At 45.4% G+C, this 21,188-nt stretch overlaps 3 protein-coding genes across 5 annotated transcripts; 2 read left to right on the top strand and 1 right to left on the bottom strand.

The window, feature by feature from the left end:
- Positions 1-11,896: 11,896 nt before the first annotated feature.
- On the top strand, positions 11,897-15,435 carry LOC125537666 (Homeodomain-like superfamily protein). Of its 2 annotated transcripts, none has more exons than XM_048700984.2 (3): positions 11,897-12,901; positions 13,555-13,596; positions 14,869-15,435. In XM_048700984.2, exons 1-3 carry the CDS (start codon positions 12,220-12,222, stop codon positions 15,159-15,161), a joined length of 1,017 nt encoding a protein of 338 aa, XP_048556941.1. In that variant the 5' UTR covers positions 11,897-12,219; the 3' UTR covers positions 15,162-15,435. The 2 variants fall into 2 exon arrangements, with proteins under 2 accessions (XP_048556941.1, XP_048556940.1); XM_048700983.2 differs by having other exon boundaries at positions 14,866-15,435.
- Positions 14,680-17,881, bottom strand: LOC125537665 (uncharacterized). 2 transcript variants are annotated; one of them, XR_015616739.1, is made up of 4 exons: positions 17,292-17,881; positions 15,772-16,704; positions 15,309-15,513; positions 14,680-15,200 (listed from the first exon to the last, which is right to left on the bottom strand). XR_015616739.1 is itself a non-coding variant. In XM_048700982.2 (3 exons), the coding sequence occupies exons 1-2, from the start codon at positions 17,721-17,723 to the stop codon at positions 15,799-15,801; spliced, it is 1,338 nt and encodes a 445-aa protein (XP_048556939.2). In that variant the 5' UTR covers positions 17,724-17,881; the 3' UTR covers positions 14,680-15,513; positions 15,772-15,798. The 2 variants fall into 2 exon arrangements, 1 of the variants encoding a protein (XP_048556939.2); XM_048700982.2 differs by having other exon boundaries at positions 14,680-15,513.
- A 1,064-nt stretch (positions 17,882-18,945) lies between these two features.
- On the top strand, positions 18,946-20,046 carry LOC125541630 (uncharacterized). Its single transcript, XM_048704986.2, has 4 exons — positions 18,946-19,125; positions 19,219-19,332; positions 19,427-19,489; positions 19,797-20,046. Exons 1-4 carry the CDS (start codon positions 19,092-19,094, stop codon positions 19,898-19,900), a joined length of 315 nt encoding a protein of 104 aa, XP_048560943.1. The 5' UTR covers positions 18,946-19,091; the 3' UTR covers positions 19,901-20,046.
- Positions 20,047-21,188: the final 1,142 nt, after the last annotated feature.

The raw sequence follows: 21,188 nt of genomic DNA, 5'->3' as shown, positions 1-21,188 counted from the left end.
CCATTGACCATCAAAACTTATGCCGCTGGGTCGCTGCTATCGCACTCGGATGCGGTCTCTATGGAGCCAGTCGACAGATCGAACAAGCCATAGAGGGTTTCGTCAGGCTCGATTGCCGCGACTTGAGGGGTGGCCGACTGACGAGCCATCGCATGCTTCACCCACCGCTGAAGCCTCGACCGACCTGAACGTTTGCTTCGGCGGGCCGCAGGGAGGGGGGAAGCCATAGGAGCCGATCGATATTGGGTCGACGGCTGCCGCAAGAGGACGCCGTGGACGCATGCGCGAAAGTGTGTCGCCCCGCGGACGGGGAGTGCGTCGACGTCGAGTGGAGCCTCCTGAAGCCAAGTGGAGTCGTTGGCAACAAACACGAGCGCGCCGAGACGGATCTCACGGCCCTCAGCCAAACCTCTGCCTGAAACCATGATGAAGGGGATCAGAAAAATTGCAACTTCTCCAAAAAGTCGCTAAGAAACCTGCCCCATGGTGGGCGCCAACTGTCGTGGTTCTAAGTCTGACAGTAGAATGGGGGTAGGAATGTAGAGGCAAGATCCTAGCTATGGAGGAGTTGTACACGCGAGTTTTACGAGTTCAGGCCCTTCTAGGAGGAAGTAACAGCCCTACGTCTCAGAGCCCGGAGGCGGTCGACTGGATATATGCGTGTGAGTTACAGGGGGTGCGAACCCCTGTCCCAGAGGAGGGGGTGGCTTATATAGAGTGCGCCAGGACCCTAGCTCCCCTCCGTTACACAGGGTTCAATGTTCATAAAGGAGGAGCGTTACTGGTAACGTCCGGAGTAAAGTGATATAAATGATTATGAAAGCTATGACTTAAATCCCGACCGTTGCGGAGTGAGTGGCTTCACATCTTCTGGTGGTCGAGTGGTTGTTCGTATGGTCGAGTGTCTTCAAGACTGTCGAGTGGAACATAGCTTGGTGGTCGAGTGGATGATGATTTCTCTTCGACTGCTTCTGGTTCTTTTAGAGATGTCCTCGGGGAGGGTATCTTGGACAGATCCATGACCCTACCCTAGATACATAGCTTCGTCAGGTGCAGCATCGTCTTCCTCTTCTTTTGTTGGATCTTTAAACATGGATGATCTCCCAAGGACTCTGGCGGTGGTCTTCTTGACCCTCTCCTTCCTCTTCTTGCCATCACCAACTTCTTTGGGTTCAAGAGTGAACTCCATAGTTTCTTGAGTGGAGGCTCTAGCCTTAGACATAGGAATACTTTTTTGCCGGTGCCTTCTTGTTCAAGCCTGGCTTTGTTGCAGCAACTGTGACATACTCCTTCTTCAAGACTTTCTTCTTTGACCTGACTTCTTCTTCTACAGCCACATAATCCTCATCCTCAAAATCGGAGGTTCTCTTCTTCCTTGACCTGGTGGCTGCCTTGGGCAAGTTACTAGGTGTGCTCCTGCTGCCCTCATCATAGCTGCTTGAGGGATCAGAACCCTCACTCAATTGCACTTGTTTTTCAGATCTGTTCTGACTGTCACTCTGGTCAGACATCTTGGCAAACACACTGAGAGAAAACCCTGTAAATAGATGTAGATGAGGTAGAGTGGATGAGCATCACAAAGTGCAGAGTTTTTGCAAAACAGATGACTCAAAAACTTAGTTTTAGTTCTCCACAGAAAGCATTTCGGAGCTACCGATTTGTTAGACTCGGTGATACCGAAGCAATTTTGGAACCTAAACTAGTGAACTCGATCAGACCGAGTCACAGTTCGGTGGCACCGAGACCGTTAGGGTTTCACAGAGAATCAATCTCGGTCACACTGATTTGCAATTCTCGGTCAGACCGAAAATGCATGTGCAGTGGCCTTAGCCAAATCGGTGAGACCGATTTCTACAACTCGGTCGGTCCGAGATGAGTTCGGTGGAGACCTAACCCTAAATTTTCGAATCAAATCTAACCTAAAGGATGTTTTCTCTGGATAGAGTGTGCTCATACGTGGTAAAGATCATGGAAAAGCAATGTGCTATGAATCGGAGTAGGGAATAGCACAAAGAGTCGAACCCATACCCTAGTTTGGCGGGAGTTCACTACGGCGGAAACGGCGGAGCAGATTTCCGTTGACGATGATGGAAACCAGCGGCGGGAGGTCGCGGCGGCGAGGAGATGATCCGGAGACCCGAGGAGGCAGAGCAGGACACGCGCGGGCTGAGAGGTTTTGAAGAAATTTCCAAAATCTCACCCATGGGTTTATATATCCCGACCCTGTCGGTGTGACCGAGTGGAACAACTCGGTGGCACCGAGATGCAGAATCGCAAGCGGTTACTGCAACTTGGTGTGACCGAAAAGTTCAAAACCTAAATCAACTTAGTGAACTCGGTGTGACCGAACTGGATGAATCGGTCATACCGAAATGCACAAAGAGGTTTTGGAAGTTTAAGTCTATGACGAATCGGGGACTCCGAGTGCTCCTCACACAGAGTGGTTCGAATCTGACTTGATCAAACTTTGTGATGTAGCATTAATAGAGTTTGAGACGAGAAAAGCATAAATAGCTAGAGGAGGTTCTTAGGCATCCTTGTGCATCCACTTGGCAAAGGAGAAAACGTCAAACAATCAAAACAACAAGTGGATGTCCTTGAATGAGAGAAATATGCAATCAACATGCTCACACAATAAAATGGCAAATTGAAATATGTGACAAAGCATGCACAAACACTCTAGCATCTATCAAGCAATTGGCGATGACTAGGTCATCTATATATGAGTATATTGACTGAGGAGTCAAATGAAAACATTTGATCGTAGGTAATACTCATCGTTTAAGCACAAGTAGGGTTACCACTTTTACATGATGCATTGTTGTGTTCACACCATTAGAGTTGCTTTAGCTCAATTGGTTAGAGTAAAGCTCCCCCTAGATGTGATATCCCCCGTATGAGGGATGAACTAACCTTGGGTTATGTCAATGATGACTTCATGTAGGTGTTGAAGATGTAGATGCTCAATGTTGATGTATATCATTCGGAGCAATCCATTGGAGTGAGTTGCACTTTCAATACCTACACGGGTTAGTCCCACAAGGAACAAACAAGGATATCCATAGACATAGAGTGATGTTCACATAAGATGGTGTCCATGAAAGCATTAGGTTACCTTGTCCCTTGTCTTACCAACAAGAGGGTTTGTGACTCCTAGAACTAGTGCAAGATGTGGAAGTTGTTTGCACATGTCCTTGCCAAAAGATATGAGTGAAGTATGTTGGCAGAGTCACCCTCAAGAACTCTCTAGTTCTTCTTCTTCGGGATCCACATCATCTTGATGGGAATCCTTGGAGTTGTAGTCATACTTGATGTAGTCTTGGGAACCCACTTGACCAAGACCTTGGGAGCTTCTTCAAATGTATCAATCTCCTCTTGAAGCTTGTCCTCCCCTTTTAGCTTGTGGTCTTGTGGTGGAAGATCATCTTGAGCTTGTGTCCCTTGAAAATAAGTAGGATCATACTTCTCTTGTTGAGGAACAAACTTCGTCTTGGGGTATTGATCTTCTTCCCACTCAACTCCATTGGCATTGAACTTCCGTTCAAAACCAACACCTTGATTCTTCCGGTGTCTTCCTTGCGTACAATTTCCTCAAATTGCTTACTTCCAGCAAGCCTCTTGTAAACACCTTTCTCTATAATTCCCTTCAATAAACTATTTTCTTGCTCAAGTGTAACTTGGCTAAGAGAATCGTTAGTGGAATCAAGAGAACTACTAGAAGCAACAACATTGGATTTAGCATGATTATTGTTACTACTAGATGAAGAATCTTTCTTACTTTTGTTGCTAGATTTAACTTGTGGCATGTAAGTAGACAAGAGTAAACGCTTGGCAATGTAAGAAGAACTTTTCTTGCGAAGATCATCATTGATTGCTTTTAAGAACCCATGCTCTTGCTCAAGGTTGAGCTTTTCAAAGCGTAACTTTTCATGAGTCTTTAAAAGCTCTCAATGATTTTCCAAGGTAGTTTCATGAGCTAACTTAAGAGTGTTTAGTTCTTTAGTTAGACGCTCAATCTCCTTCTTATCATCATCATTCATTTTATCTTGATTAGCATGATTAATAGCAAGTTCATCATAGTTCTCATCACTAGAGTTGTCAACAAGTAAATCATCATCACCTAGCAAATCATCTTCATCACTATTGAAATCAACATACTCGGGGTGTGATACCTTTGGGCCTTTAGCCATGAAGCATCTTCCAATTCCTTCATTTGGTGACTCAAATATGTCGTAGGAGTTGGTTGACACAAGTGCTAGACCGACAACACCTTCATCTTGAGTATATTCGGAGTCGGAGTGATAACTTCTCTCGGAGTGATTGTCGGAGTTGGAGCCGGATACCCATTCACCAACATGAGCTTGATATCTTCGTTTTGTGTAGCTCCTTGATGATTTGTCCTTCCTCTCCGAATCCTTGCTTCTCTGTGATGTTCTTCGTTCATAACGGCCATCTCTACTCCTTCTCTCTCTTGGTGGTGATTCTTCTCTTCTACTTCTCCTTTTGGGTGAATCTTCTCTTCTTGTGTAGGGAGTCGTACACTCATTGGAGTAGTGTCCGGGTCTTCCACAATTATAGCAATTACGTTCATGACTCAAAGATATTTTGTCATTGTAGGACCTTGACTTGGAACTTCTTTCCTTGCTTCTACTCTTGTAGAACTTGTTGAAGTTCTTCACCATTAGGCTCATTTCTTCATTGAAGGCTTGTTTCTCACTTGATGATGTAGGAGCATCACATGAGGCTTTGTAAGCACCACTTGACTTGTTGTGAAGCTCTTCCTTTTCCTTGAGTGACATCTCATGAGCAACAATTCTTCCAATGGCTTCCGTAGGCTTGAAATCTTTGTAATTGGGAATCATTTGGATCAATGTGCACACGGTATCATATTTTCCATCCAAGGCTCTTAGGATCTTCTTGATGATGAATCTATCGGTCTTCTCTTCACTTCCTAAGACGGCAATCTCATTTGTGATGAGAGCAAGCTTAGAGTACATTTCAGCGACACCTTCACCATCCTTCATTTTGAACTTGTCAAGTTGACTTTGAAGCACATCCAATTTCGATTCCATGACGGAGTTGGTACCCTCGTGCATATCAATCAAAGTATCCCAAATTTACTTTGCATTCTCAAGATGACTGATTTTGTTGAATTCTTTGGGGCACAATCCGTTAAAGAGGATATCGCAAGCTTGAGCGTTGTATTGTAGCATATTCAACTCTTCCACGGTAGCTTCACGGTTTGGTTCTCTCCATCAAAGAATTCACCTTGCAAGCCAATACACACAATAGCCCAAATGGCGGGGTTATGTCCAAGAATATGCATTTTCATCTTATACTTCCAACTAGCAAAATTAGTAACATCAAAGTAAGTACCTCTACGGTGGTAATTTCCCTCGCTAGATGCCATACTCTCCTAGGTTGTGAAACCAAGGCTATGATCACCAAGAGCTGTGGAAATTAAGGAAAATGGATACCAAAGCTCTAATACCACTTGTAGGATCGAAAGTATGTCTAGAGGGGGGTGATTAGACTACTTGACCAAATAAAAATCTAGCCTTTTCCCAATTTTAAGTTTTGGCAGATTTTAGCAACTTAGCACTAGTCAAGCAATCAACCTACACATGCAAGTCTAAGAGAGCAGCGGAATGTAAAACATTGCACATGAAGGTAAAGGGAGGAGTTTGGAGGGAGGAAACACAATGTAGACACGGAGATTTTTGGTGTGGTTCCGATAGGTGGTGCTATCGTACATCCACGTTGGTGGAGACTTCAACCCACGAAGGGTAACGGTTGCGTGAGTCCACGGAGGGCTCCACCCACGAAGGGTCCACGAAGAAGCAACCTTGTGTATCCCACCATGGCCATCGCCCACGAAGGACTTGCCTCACTAGGGTAGATCTTCACGAAGTAGGCGATCTCATTGCCCGTACAAACTCCTTGGTTCAACTCCGCAATCTTGACAGAGGCTCCCAAGTGACACCTAACCAATCTAGAAGACACCATTCTCCAAAAGGTAATAGACGGTGTGTTGATGATGAACTCCTTGCTCTTGTGCTTCAAATGATAGTCTCCTCAACACTCAACTCTCTCTCACTGATTTGGATTTGGTGGAAAGATGATTTGAGTGGAAAGCAACTTGGAGAAGGCTAGAGATCAAGATTCATATGGTTGGAATGGAATATCTTGGTCTCAACACATGAGTAGGTGGTTCTCTCTCAGAAAATGAATGTTGGAAGTGTAGGCATGTTCTGATGGCTCTCTCCACGAATGAAGAGTGGGTGGAGGGGTATATATAGCCTCCACACAAAATCTAACTGTTACACACAAATCACCAAACTCGGTGGGACTGAATCATGAAACTCGGTCAGACCGATTTAGTTCAAAATGTGAACGTTGGGATTTTCGGTGGGACCGACGTGTCAACTCGGTGGGACCGATTTCATTAGGGTTAGGGCATAACCTAATCTCGGTGAGACCGATTACACAAACTCGGTGGGACCTATTTTGGTAGTAAGCTAACCAGAGAGTTGGTCAGGAAAACTCGGTGGGACGGATTCGCTCATCTTGGTGAGACCGAAATATTACGAAGGGGAAACAGAGAGTTTACATTGCGAACTCGGTGGGACCGATCGCTCATCTCGGTTGGACCGAAACGTTATGAAGGAAAACATAGAGTTTGCAATCCCATCTCGGTGAGACCAAAGTGACTAGGGTTTGTGGCAGTGGCTATGTCAGGAGAACTCGGTGGCGCCAGATGGAATGTTTCGATGGGGCCAAGTTTAACTTTTGGTTTGGGACATATGTGGATATGAGAAAATGGTTGAGGGTTTTTGGAGCATATCACTAAGCATTGTGAGCAAGCAACCCATTAAGAAACACCTCATCCCCTTTTAATAATATTGACTTTTCCTATGGACTCAGTGTGATCTTGGATCACTAAAAGTAAAATATAGAGTCTTGAGCTTTAGAGCTTGAGCCAATCTTTTGTCCTTAGCATTTTGAGGGGTCCACATTTCTAATCCATGCCATGCCAATCATTTAGCTTTCCTGAAATATTTATCATGAAATAGCATTAGCTCAATGAGCTATATGTTGTTAATAATTACCAAAATCACCCAGGGATAGTTGCACTTTCACTTTGATTAGAGAATTCCACTTGAGCCTTGGTGTCGATGTTTATTCTTGGCTCAAGTTGGAAACACAATTTTGATCACGACACTTGGTGAAGACATCAAATAGCTCCGCCCATAAACCATGTGGGAAGCATTTCTTTGTATTACATCTTCACACGCCCATCATGTGATCATCCACAAGAAACAAGCATGTAATCCTTTGTTATGCCTATGTTCAACTTTCCCTTGTCAACCATGAACATCACCACTTGATGTCATCCTCTCATGGGCTCTTGGAATATTTCTCTTGATGCAAGCTCATGAGAATCACCTAACCCACATAGACATAAACAAGCACATAGTACGGGTTAGGACACACAGCACAACTGACAATTTCTTACCTAACCACAAGATCCCATGTGATACATTATTTGCACTTGTGTGTTGACCATTCAGAATTTGATCTTCAAGCTTTATCTCGGTCAACTTTTATCTCTATTCCATGATCAACACTTGATGTCTGGCGGGGCATTTATTTTCATCATAATAACGTCCCCAAAACAACCTCAAGCGAAATGTGCTCAACACGATTTTTCTTTGTTCTGTTGAGTTGAACGATTTTGCTTTTTAAATCATTCCAATCCGAGGTCATACGCAAAATTTGCAGCCCCAACAGTCTGACCCTGACAATGAGGAGAAAAGTTTTGCCCATCACCAGACACCCAGACACTAATGTCTAATACATGGCGTGAGCTATTCGGCCACCAAGATTTCCTCGAATGAAAAAATGTTGAACACGAAAAGTCTTCGTCTCCTTGAGCTGAACAATTTCCGTTTTCAATCATTTCAATCCGAGGTGTTGTTTATGGTATTCATTCCAAAATCGTACAATATCCATACTGCATCACCACTAAAGCATATCTTCATATTAGCATGATTTCGTTGTTGTCCATGGGAATTATCATTCATTACCAAGTCCTAATGCATATATTTGGATTCCATTCTTCATTTCATCTAATATACTTCATGCATTGCCAATGGAGCTGCCATTCAAATGTATATCTCAATGCAAATATTAGTCCATAAGAATTGTCATTAATTACCAAAACCACACACAAGGACTGCATGCACTTTCACTTGCCATGTTGGCGACGAGGCCACTGGCCTCGCCAAACGTTGCCAAGATGGCGGGGATGGCACACAATTCATTCTTAGTAGAGTTCACAAAAATACCAGCATCATCCGGGAAGAGGGAGATCCTGCATCTCGCAGTGCGGGTGCATGGACCTAAGAATACCCCTCTGAGTGGCCAATTAAAGGATGCTTGCTCAGGAGCTCTTCAAGTTCACTACTTGAAAGCGCATGCCGGTTCACGTTGAGCTCAGTGGGGATAGTTGGATCAGGGCGGTTGCAAGTATTTGTTAGCCTATGGGAATGGATCAGCCAAACCCAGCTTACGCCAAATCATGAAGACACATTCTCCTGGAATTTTACCCCCAATGGGGGTCTACTCTTCATCTTCGGCCCATGCGGCCCAAACCCATCTCATCCCATGTTTGACTCTGCCAAGATCTGGTCCACGCATGCTAAGCCCAACTGCAAATTCTTCGAACGGCTCATTTTTTACGATAGAATTCTCAATGCGGATAGGCTTGCCGCTCATGGATGGCTGCATGACCCTTTGTGCTAGCTTTGTCTCTAGGCTTCGAAAACAGCGACACATCTTTGTAAGGACTGTCCATTCTCTATTGTTATTTGGAACCACGTGAGTGCCTGGACGGGAGAGACTTTACCTGTTTCCAACTTCCTGCCAGAGCCTAGCGGTATATCTGTCTGGTGGGATAATATCATTGACTCGACATCAAATAAGGTCCGAAAGCACTGGAGCAGTAGGCCGGTCTACGCCATATGGAATCGAAGGAGAGGAACAAACATATTTTCACTGGCACGCGCATGCCTCACCTCGAGGTGGTCATGTTAGCTGTAGAGGGCATAAGGCAATATCATATGGCATTTGATGGCGCCATGCCCACCGTGGGAGTCGATTGAGTCATTTTTGTTTTGTTGGTTTTCGGTGGTTCAGCCATATTCCCCTCAGAGTGCGCCTCCTGTACATATTATTTCTCTCTTTTTCGTCTATATAAAAAGGCAATGCTCCTAGCGGTTTCTCGAAGTTCTTTTTTTTTTGAACCGAACCAGAGGTGTTTGAGTGGTTGGGATTTGTTTTCAATATATCCAGTACCGGTCTGTAGCACAATTGACTTGTATCCTTGGTGAGCAGTTGAGTGAGTGAGTATATATACAAGCTGTGAACCCTCCTCTCAACACTAGAGAATGACGCAAATAGTCCTAAAATATTCAGAATTGTGACAACGTTAACAAGTATAAAAAATCACCGTGCTATGAAAAATTGAAGACAAGTCAGAGACAAAAATTCGTGTAGCTTCATACGTAGAGAGGGGATACATTTGTTGGAGGAGTGGGGAAGCATATGCATTTCTTTCTCAACGCCTCCTAAAGTTGGAGATGGACGTCCCTTGCCTCACCCCACCAGCCTCCTATTAAATCCTCGCTTGAGTGAGAGAGCGTCCTTCACACAATCCTACCTACAGAAAAAATAAATTGAACGGGACCTGGCTGGCCGGCGACTTGATTGGACAAGATCGAAGCAACAGGTCTAGAAGAGCCAATCGTCTGAAAGGAACATATATACAAGAAGAAGAGGAAAAAGAAAGGCAATGTGATTACTGATTAGAGAGATGTGTATGGGTGGTGGAAGGCAGTAGGGGCTGTACAAGACATGGCACTAAGCTAGCTCTAAGCACCTTTCTTAATCAGTGGTGCCATGATTATATTAGTAGGTCTACATGGAACAAACCCACAAAACATAGGGTATAGCTTGTCCACCAATCAATTAAAATCTAGAACTCCTCCATTATAGACCTCCCTCCAAATTTTAATCGGAAAACTAGTGGAACTGCTCGCAATAATTATAAATAAAATAAAATATTTTAAGTTGTACCAAAGCAAAACCCATAATACTATGTATATTTATCTGATGTATCTTTACGCGATTGGTGCCTAATATGCTCCACTAAAATAGAAAGAAAGACCTCGCCTTCACCATGAACCATTGCTTAGTTCTGTTTGAACTGAATTATTGCTTAATTATGTGGCTGATTTTTTTCCTTGGTTAGGAAAGCAAGGTGAGCAGCAGATTTAAGCGTATCCACAAGGAAGTTACCCAAACAAGCTAGAACTAGTTTTGCTACAATTTCAGTTGTGCAAGAAAGATATACCTAAAACGAAAAGTATTTCTAGGGATGAGCTTCCAGCTCAAAAGCGGCCGGTACCGCAACTTGACTGATACAGAGGGTACACGCCACTTTGCACATAGGTACATCTACGTTTTTCCGTTGCACCTAGCCCATATTGTTTTCCGTTTATTTTAGCATGAATAATTTTGAAGTTATCCTTTGTAAAGTAATCTTGCTTTTTTTCTATTGTCAAAAAAAAACTTGTTTTCTTTTTCTTTTGTAGGGTAAAGCAATCTTGCTTTGAGGGTTCGCTAACTGGAAAAAGGACGATATCGTGTAGCATCCTGTCAACGCAAACACACCCTCCTCTTCTCCAAAAATAGAAGCTTAGGGTTTCTCTGCCTTCCAACGGCACCATCGTCGGTCCGCCTCGTCTCTGCTGGTCCTAGAGCCACAATGGACCCCACTTCCTGTTGGATGAAGGGATCTTGCTTAGTTTTAGGCGTTTTTATAAGTTAAGTTCTCCTTGCCTAGCTCTCATTCCAATGAGCATCACGTCCTTGGAGAGCGTGTGAAGGTGTGTCTCCGACAGATTTCGCAGGATTCAGTTGGTGCCGGTCTTCGGTGGATCTGTTTGAATCCAACCTTTGTCCATCTTCGTTCATGTGTCTTTCGATCTATACTTCTTATCATTGGCGACGGTTATTGTCTGCGTTGGTCTTGTGGGGCCTTAGCACGATAACTTTTTGACTGTCCATTACAACAAATTCGGCACAACTCCAGCGAGAAGCGGCCGGGGGGGGGGGGGGGGGGGGGGGGGAGGAGCCGTTTAATGCTTGCAGTTGTCGTTGGGTGGTCTACGAACATGGATGCAATTTTTATTCTTTGTACTGCCATGGTATATGATAAATAGATCGAAAATTTTCTTGAAAAAAAGTAATCCTGCTTTAAGTGCATGCACCCGCAATGGAGCCGATTTATCTGTCTCGATCTCAGCAGGGTCATTGGCCAAAATCCTGAAACAGAGAAGGCCACATATCTTCTTACCCAAAGGCCAAGGGGCAACCCAGTGGTAGGACTAGGTAGGACTGCGGGCGGATGGTGAAGATGTACTGATAACAACAGATGATAGATTCTTTTTATTTTTGAGAAAGATGATGATAGATTGATAGGGACTAGAAATGGTTTGAAGAAGAGGCTATTTTTCTCAAGTTGTACGCGGATAACATGAGGCCTTAGTTAGGCGACACGAGTAGGATAGAAAATTTTAGACTGCCGAGTATGCACCAATACGATCGATTTATTAAGCTACAGTGAAACAATTGTGTGGTACCCCCATGAGCGTATCGCAGCGGCCCTTTCAATTATTTCATCACGTAAATAAAAACCCCAGAGGATCCGAATTTCCGGCCAAAATAGAAAACGAAAAAGGCACAGGAATGAATATCACAACAGTACTAGTCTACCTCACCCTACCCTACCCTCTACTAGTACTAGTATTGCTGAAAACCGGAAGGGAAACAACAGGTGCCCGCCCGCCCCCCTATTCCCACCCGACTGCTCCATGATGGAATTGCCCTCCATTAATCCTCCTCTAATCATTCCAACCACTCTTCCTTTTTCCTCCCTCCCTGGAGAATCCTCCCCGTAATCCCCCACTTAATCGCCATTAGTTTACACCTAATTAAGACCACTCTCTCCTAATCCGCGGCTTAAGGGTTAAGACACACACCCTTCTCCTCCCTCCATTGGTTTGCTTGCCACACCTCCCTTCCCTCCACGCTTGTTAGCTCGCAGTTGCACCGGCGCGCTCCGAGAGGGGACGAGGTCGCCGTGCGCGCTGCGGCATGTCTAGCGCCGGTGATCCCGGCGGCGGGATCGCAGGGCCTGGGCGCGCGGCGCGGCTGCCGCGGTGGACGCGGCAGGAGATACTGGTCCTCATCGAGGGGAAGCGGGTGGTGGAGGTACGCGGGCGCGGCAGGGGCAGGGGAGCAGCCGGCGGAGCGGCCGCGGAGCCGACCAAGTGGGCGGCTGTGGCGGAGTACTGCCGGCGGCACGGCGTGGAGCGGGGCCCCGTGCAGTGCCGGAAGCGGTGGAGCAACCTCGCCGGCGACTACAAGAAGATCAGGGAGTGGGAGCGCTCGCTGCCGTCCTTGGCGGGGAAGGAGGTGTCCTTCTGGGCCATGCGGAACGACGCGCGGCGGGAGAGGAGGCTCCCGGGCTTCTTCGACCGCGAGGTGTACGACATAATCGAGGGCCGTGGCAGCGGCGGCGGCGGCATCCGCGACAGTGGCAGTAATGCGGCCGCGGTGCTCGCGGAGGTTGGGGAGGAGGAGGGCAAGGAGAAGGTGGTGTTCGACAGTGGCCGCGCGTCCGTGGCCGGGGACGACGGGCTGTTTTCGTCCTCATCGTCGTCTGAGGAAGAGGACGAGGAAACATCCACGCCAGCGCCAGCGCCTGCGCCGGTTCTGCCGGCGGCTCCATATCCGCCTCCATCTCTGGCCGTCGCCGTGCCCGTGCCTGTACCCGGTGAGCGCGCCGCTCCCTTCCTTCTTGCATGCGAAGAATGTGTGCTTTTTGAATTGATGGTGCAGTTGAGCCGCTGGTTTGTTGCTGATTCTTGGCGGTAAAAGCGTGAGCTTCATCGGTACTACAGTACAGAATTTCGCCCTTTTTTTCTTGTGCAAATTTCGTCTTGGGGGTGTGACCTTTTCTGCATCGAAGAATTTGATTTGGTTCTTGATGTGCTCTTGAGCTCTTCTGATACACAAAAGATACGCATTTAGGGGCATGTTGAACAAAAAAAAAAGGTTTTGCCGCGTGATAATTTGACCTGCAGAACACTTGCTACTATTATCCTTTCCAGGATGCTTAATGATTCTTCAATTTGGGGTGACAACTATGCCAGCTCTATACTGCTGAATGTAGGAGCTGCTCTGCTGTTGTGTCGATTAATCAGTTTTGTTTGTGTCGACGGGTTTGACATCCATTCAAACGGAAAATTTGGTTCCTTATTTTTTTTCTTGTTAGTTATTCGATGATATTGGGCAGGGCATCTGAATTAACTATTCTTTCTGATTCCTGGAGTTACATGTGTGATTGCTTAGACTCTTTTAATACTGTCATAGTCTGGTTGGTTGCTTGGCTGAAATAGTTTTTGCTTCTTGTGGTGTTGGTCGCAGAGAAGAAGACCGAGGCACCTACGCAAGGGAGCTCAGAGCAAGGTAAAAAAAAAGAACTGAATTTTACATGGTTCCTATTCAAACATTTTAGATTTTTCCCTTCCATACTTTTGCGCTCAAGTTTCTTACGGTCTTCGTTTTGGACCTGTTCCCACTTATAACAGCATATATATATATCCCACTGGTTTCATCAGATAAAAAAAATCTTATCTTAAACATTAAATATTTAAAGTTTTGTCTCATTCCTACTTTCTAAAATCCGAAAATATACTAAAATCATCACAGAAATTTCTCAAGTAAGAATATTAAAGAATACCTGTGTCATTCAACCCTGCTAGATGGTGAATGCTATTGCTATTTTTTTTCTCAAAGATGCCTCAGTTTCATTAAGAAGAAAGTTCAATAGACCAAAATTACATATCATTTTCTTCTTTTTTAAGAAAAACTGACCGCAGGCAGCAAACACAGATGTTCGGCCTGTTTCAGTTGACAATATAGTGAATAATTTGGCAGTTAACAAGTACACAAAACGTGCTTAAGAAGCGATAGTTTTGAACCTGAATTTATAAAAGAAAATGAACCAAATTGTGCTGAAGCTTAGGCATCAAATCCACCAGGTTTGAGATGTTCACAGGAGCATGTCAGTTTCAGGCAGCTATAATTCAAAATTGTTTGCCACACTGTAACGTTTCAGGCAGCGCCAATTCAGAAACATTGCCCATGATGTTAATCTGTTGACTAGGGTCCTTGTCTAGCTAGTGATTAATAAACTACATTATGGTCAATCCACTTGGAATTTTATTGAGAAAATTGACCAGCCTCATTTTCAATTGAAGTCTTGCACAGATTCTGAAATGACCAAAAGTATTTGTGGTATTCACTCTATTCACTTCACTGACAATCTAGCATGACTTTAGTCTCTTCCTTTGCTTAGAAAAATAATCAACTAGCTGGTACCTCATTTTTACATGTAGATTTTTGAGTTATTCTTATCATCTACTACCTCTGTCCACTAATTTAAGCCGTTTGGCAGTTCAAATTGAACTGCCAATTTGAATTGCCAAATCGTCTTACATTAGTGAACAGATGGTGTAAATGCAACTCACAAAGAAATCAAAAGCATAAGAACAGAGCCCAAAACTTTTAGATTTGCTTATGAGAGTTGAGAAGAAACAAGAGTTATTATACTTACTTTATTTCAGCAAGATGAAGTTCTCCCAAATCAACAAATACAACGCCTAAATTTAAGCATGATGTGCAAGCAGTGTGAGACAAACAACAGCGCTACCTAACAATCCAAATTTTTAACAGCAGGGACATCCAAAGGCAAGCAACAAGAAGAAATTAGAATTACCGATGAGCCGCCACCACCGCAGGGTGGGCACAAGAGGCAGCGCAGCGATGATGCCCCAGGAGAAACCGCTGACCTGCAGGGCAAGCTTGTTGAGATTCTAGACCGGAGCAGCCGGATGGTGGCGGCACAGCTGGAGGCGCAGAACATCAACTGCCAACTGGATAGGGAGCAGAGGAAGGACCAAGTGAGCAGCTTGCTAGGTGTGCTTGGCAAGGTGGCTGATGCCCTCTACAGAATTGCTGACAAGCTGTAGTTTGCCCGCTGTAAACGTCTTGAGCAAAGTAAATAATTACTGCAAATAAGAAGGGAAATAGCATGAAATTATAAGAATGTACAGATTGGTAGAGTATCTCGGCATTCGATTTTTCTTGTAGACTGGTTCTGAAATTTAGTCAGAAACCTGAAGGAGATGGCTTGTTTTCCTCATGGGAGATGCAAAAGCTTGATAACATTTGTTGTACATCAGAAGGGCACAACCTTGTGTATTCTGGTGAATCTGAATCCAGGGGAGGAATCTTGGTGCTTAATTGTGGACTGCATGGATGTTCTGTTTCTCTCCAAGTTGATTCTTGAATGCACAGTAAAACACTATGTTTGTCACGAAACTACAAAGGGAAGTAAAAGATGTTTCAGCATACACTGCTCATCACTGTAACTTGTTGAATTCTAGGAGTGCAACTGCATTAACCACAGCTCCCAGCACAAGAAATTCAAACGTGAATTAACAACTATAAATAAAACCGTAATTAACAACAGCTGGTCAACTCGGATCACAAAACCGAGGCATAGGTACAACAAAGTATCCACTAAACACATGTAGCATCATCGAGAAGTTTTAAACTTGTAAATTTTCTTAAACATACATTGACAAAGGCTCCAGAATATCAGCTTTACTCATCATCTGCTCTACTTGACCTGTAACGCCGGGAGTTCATCTTAGAGTTGGTCTGCATCAGTGGTGGTGGTGGTGGTGGTGATGCTTTAGGGTCATCTTCATCCATCTCACATTGGTCAGTTCCATCAGAGGCTACTGCTGCTGCTGCACTAATGATAGATGGGTTTGCACTACTAAATCTGGGGCCCTCATCCACCACCATGGCATCAACTGACTTCTTCCTAGGGATGAATGTGACTGAACTAGGAATCTCAGCAGGTGTCTCAGGCTGCATCTTGTTGGGATCTGATCTGCCTAACAGATTGTGCAAGTCTGCAAGAGCTCTCCTGTTAGATTCGTCGGTACTCTCTGGTGTCTCCAGAGTGTAACATGTGTACTTTGAAGGGTTCCTAACATAGTCAGGAACCCCAGATGGCGTGGAGGAGTTGCCCGAGTTGCCCTTTGTTGTGACCACATCCATGGACTGAGGAACCATGGGAGAATCTTCATCATGTTCAAGAAGCTCCACTGGTTGTTCTTTAACATCCGCATTAAACCTCACACGTTTCCTTGGTTTTGAATCGGCTTGCTCCTCCTTCCTCTTCAGTATAGGTTTCACACCGATATCCTGAGCTCTCATTGCTTGCATTCCAGCAGTTGCACACTCCTTGGTTTGAGTTGGAGAACGAAGGCCAATTTTAACTGAACCATTGTCTTCTCTGAGCCTTGCAGATGCTGCATCAAGATCTGCCCGAGGATCCTTAGATAAACCGCAGATCTCATCAGTGGTATCATCAAGGAGGTCAGGCACTACAGTATTGATGCTCATATTAATGCCCTCATCCATGATTTCACTCATGTACACACGTTCTGCAGCATCTTCTTTACCAAATGCCACTCTATCATATTTGTCCTCCTCTTCCTGAAAGATAAACACCCAATCAGAACAAGGTGCAAATAGATAGGTATGCCAAATACAAAAGCAAAAGCTCCTTACCTGCATTTAGTATCAGATTTTGATAATTTTAGTGTTTGCATGTTATAAAGTCATCTTATATAAGTCTATAAACAGTCTGGTTTACTTTATGATTTATCTTAGTACTAGTAATTAGCAAAGGCAAATGGCCTTCAAAAGAAATGAACAGTCCTTAAGGTTCCATTGAAACTGTGGAATAGACTCTTATCCCCTGCGGCATTTCCCTGGAAAAAGACCCCATTGCAAAAATCAAAAGCAAAAATCACAACAAGCAAACAACATGAAATGAGCAAATTGATGACAACGATACTCCAATCCCCCATACTTAGCGCTTTTTCTACCCCGCTAGGAGACTGGAGATCAATACACTCTACAGATGAAACGTTTCTTCAGCAAGCCGTAGGGTATGAGTAGCAAATGAAGAAGCCAAATCGGCCTTACTATCTTAATAAATGCCCTAATTTCCACAAGCAATACAGCAACGAATAGCAAATGGTCAAATCAAATAAAATCGAAAGTTATTTTTCTCTCACCTCCCGATCCAGAGTCGGGTCGAGGCCGATCGAAACCCTAACCTCCTCTTCCTCGTCCTGCTCCTCCTTTCTATGGTCCTCGCCCCTCACATCCTCCTCATCCTCGTCATCATCTTCGGGGTCGTCCTCAAAGTCCTGCTTGGACCGCCGCCTCCGGCCGCGGAGGCACCCGTTGGCATCGTAGAACGCGGACGAGCACGGCGTGTCGGCGCGCTCGGCCGCGGCGCGCTCCTCCTCGTCGTCGCGAGCCTCCGACGGGCGCGCCCAGCGCTGGCGCTCAACATCTCCGGCGGCGACGGACCAGGAAGCTGCGGGGAAGGAGGAGCTCGGTACGTCGCCGAAGAGACGCGACCCGAAGAGGCGCTTCACCCGCTCCTCGAACCCCTCCCCGGCTCCGCCGCCGCCTCCTCCTCCGCCCCCCTCGGCCGCCATGGATCCGACGCGAGGCAGCGAGCCAATCTTACAGAAGCTTCTCGAAAGTTCCTCTCGGCCCGGCCGTGCGCTGTGGGTTTGAGATGGGGGCTTGCTTCGAGTCTGAGAGGCTTGCGAGGTTTGAAGTTGAAGACGGCAACTCGCGGTCGATAATCGTTTCCGGCTTGGGTTTGGGCCCGGGCTTTGGTGTCGGTAACGAAACGGGCTAGAACGTCACATGCACAGTTAATACGTATTTTTTATTAGAAAAGCAAAAAGTACAGTAGTACAGTATTACTTTGGACGTCGATAACTGCCGCACGTCTGGCATATCAGGTGGTTGTGCCGCACGACCTGTGTGGCACGGAAACGGTCCCGCCCGCACGACCGTGTCCGGGCGCGCGCAGCCACAGCTCGCACGTCCGGTGTGTGGAAAATCGACCACACGTCCGGGAGAACGATCGTGCTGCCCGCACGACCGAACACGCCAGTCGTCCCGGCCTCCTTTCGAACCCCATACCGACCTGCCGCCGTCGTCTCCTACCTCTCGATCCCCTACCTCCATCGTCTTCCTTCTCTGGTAGCCATGACAACCAGAGCAGATCCCTGGCGCCTCCCCGCCGCTAACCACCCACCCACCCCCACCCCCAAACCCCGTCCTCCCAAGACGACGAGCTAAAAACAGGTGGATCTCCGATCTTCTTCTATTTCTCGTCCTTCTTCTGTCCAGAAATTTGAAATTGCAGATTGCCCACGAAGATGTCGACTAGATCCACGTTGTCAGGGCAAACACCCCATGAAGTTGTGTGTATTCGCATTTGCCCACCAACATACGCCAGATCTGCCATATACTATGCTAGAGTTGAGCTAAGCTTATGGGTTGGCTTGGTGCGAGTGGTTGGTAATGAAGGATGCGTATGAATCACTAAAAAAGGAAGAGAAAAGAGGAATTTGGCATAGGGAGGGAGGAAAAATAATTGCCACTTGTATATAACGTCAGATGCCATCTATCGTTGTCGTCAGCTGCCACCACGTTATGTTGTTGCTTGCCATCCTATTTTACTGGCTGTTGGCATCCCTTCAAAATGATAGCTGGCATCCAGATTTTAGAAAAAGAGACTAAATGTGCATGTCCTACTTGCCATGATGTGTTGGTTGCCTACGCAGGAAATGTGATAAGATTGCTGTGTTATCTTTTATGTGCAAACAACAAGAATGCATTTTGCGAATTGTTGATGCGTTCTTGTTCATGCAGTGACTGAAAACCCAGTGGCAGAAAAAGTGGAAGAAATGAATCACAAAGACGGCACTGATTCTTGGTTTTCTCAAAGGCCGGAAACGCCCCCTAGGGATGCAGCAGAGTAGAATCAACTAATTTCTGTAGGGCCGATGCTGCCACTACTAGAGCAGTACGCGGGCATCGGTACGATGCATGACAAAAAAGAAGGAACAGTTGCCATGTTTGTGACGAGGAATATGCCATTCTACTTATGTCATACAATGTCATTTTTCGCAGGTTCTTATGACTCAACCACACTCAGGGGGATACCATGGCAAGTTCAGTCACAGGGCGCTAACGCTGACAAATGTACGGGCGACCAACTTCAAGTAGCTAATGTGGCAAATCAAGGTAACACATATGAAAAAGAAACATACGGGTGTGGCCGTGAAATTAAACTTGCAAGGATGGCAGAAGACTCACCAGTTATATGGGAAAAATGTAGGACCTTCATGCAGCACATGGCATCAGGCGGCAACCATGTACCTGCCATCAACATCGTACACAGGTGAGTCCATAAAGTGAAGTTATGGACAGTGAATTAGGAGAAGGAACATAGGTGACATTAGGGTTGCCATGCCTGGACAGCTGCGGTTGCCATGCCTGGACAGTTGCAGTTGCCATGATTGGGCAACTGCAGTTGCCATGCCTGGACAGCTGCAGTTGTCATGTGTCATAAAATATGATTGCAAATGTCTAAACAACTCTGGATGCCAGTTGTGAACAAATCTGTGTGGCATGGATGCACCGCTACATGTGCCATGTTGTACAAACTACAGTTGCCATGCATTGACCAACTGCTAACATGATCACAGGTTGTTATGGTGCAACCACATCGGCAAACGTCTCATGGAAAGCTTCACAGTTGCAGGACAACGTTATTGCAGATAGAGCACATCAAAATGGAATGACAAACTAGATACGATCAGCACATGTGACACAACAAGGTAAAAAAATTGTGAAACAGAAAAATAGTAGTGCATTTGCTTTTGTGGAAAAAGCACGGGAGGAAAAAAGTAGATTTGTCACGGTGGTGTTGGAAAAAACAAACAAAAAATGCTACCAAGAGTGGTGTGCAAAAAATCATCTATTGTCTTCACGATTTGCCAACTGCTATATGATTGTGTGCAACATTCATGATTGCTCGCATTTGTCTAGTGAACTCATACCTAGAGTACAAGTTTTGATGCTAAAAAAGATGTTGGTTGCCATGTATGTTGGATTGTAGCTGCCATGGATATAGAATCCATGTTTTGATGCTAAAAAATGATGGTTGCCATGTCTTGGTAACAGTAGTTGCCATATTTGTTGGATTGTAGCTGCCATGACTGGAGAACTACAGTTGCCATGCATGGCCATATGTAGATTCCACGGCTTGCTTTGTGAATGATGTCATGCAGGATCACATGCAGTTGTTGTATTCCGTTATGATAAACATGCCATCCAAGCAATGCTTACACTCATACCTGTTTTTTTATTGCAGGACCTTCAACTACAATCAACAGCGGCGTGGGGACATCTACTGCGGGAAGCTCTGAGCGCATGGAAGAAGCATTCAACCAGCCAGCCAACAATCATGCCACAAACTATGCGGAGTCAGTGTCGGAAATGGCAATCGTTCCAGCAATGTCGACAAGCACACCTTTGCACACCAGCACAGGCAACACTTAAGCAGATGAAACAGCAGCCGATACTGAAGTGAATGATGAAACTGACGACGAAGCACAAGGGGATGAGGATGGTGGGCAATCAGAAATCATGGTACCTCAGCCACCGTATGTTGGGCAGAGATTTGATTTGTTCGAAGATGCCAAGGAATTCTACCAGAGATATGCAATGTTCCATGGGTTTGCGGTCAACACCGAATACCATAGGAAAATTAAAAAACTAACGAGTACAGCAGATGTGAGATGAGGTGCTACAAGGCCCGAAGGAACAAGAAGGGTAAAATGTGTTGCGCCTGTCGTTCCGGAACGTAAGAGAGGTATCATTGTCAAGACGGAATGCCCTGTCCGGTGTAAGCTAAACGTAGATGGAGCACGGTGGGTGGTCACTTAATATTTTGATGAGCACAACCACTAACTCATAAAGAAGTTTGACCTGGTAAAATTTCTGAGCGCCCACAGAGGATTCACTCCCCTCGAGAAGAAATTCATAAAGCTGCTACATGATTGTAACGTCGGTCCATCAAGAATGGTCCAAATACT

The sequence above is a fragment of the Triticum urartu genome, chromosome 2A, assembly GCF_056163025.1.
Source record: "Triticum urartu cultivar PI428250 chromosome 2A, HENAU_Tu73, whole genome shotgun sequence".
Classification (NCBI taxonomy): domain Eukaryota; kingdom Viridiplantae; phylum Streptophyta; class Magnoliopsida; order Poales; family Poaceae; genus Triticum; species Triticum urartu.
The sequence above is the reverse complement of the archived record's forward strand: the minus strand, read 5'-3'. Positions and strand labels throughout refer to the sequence as shown.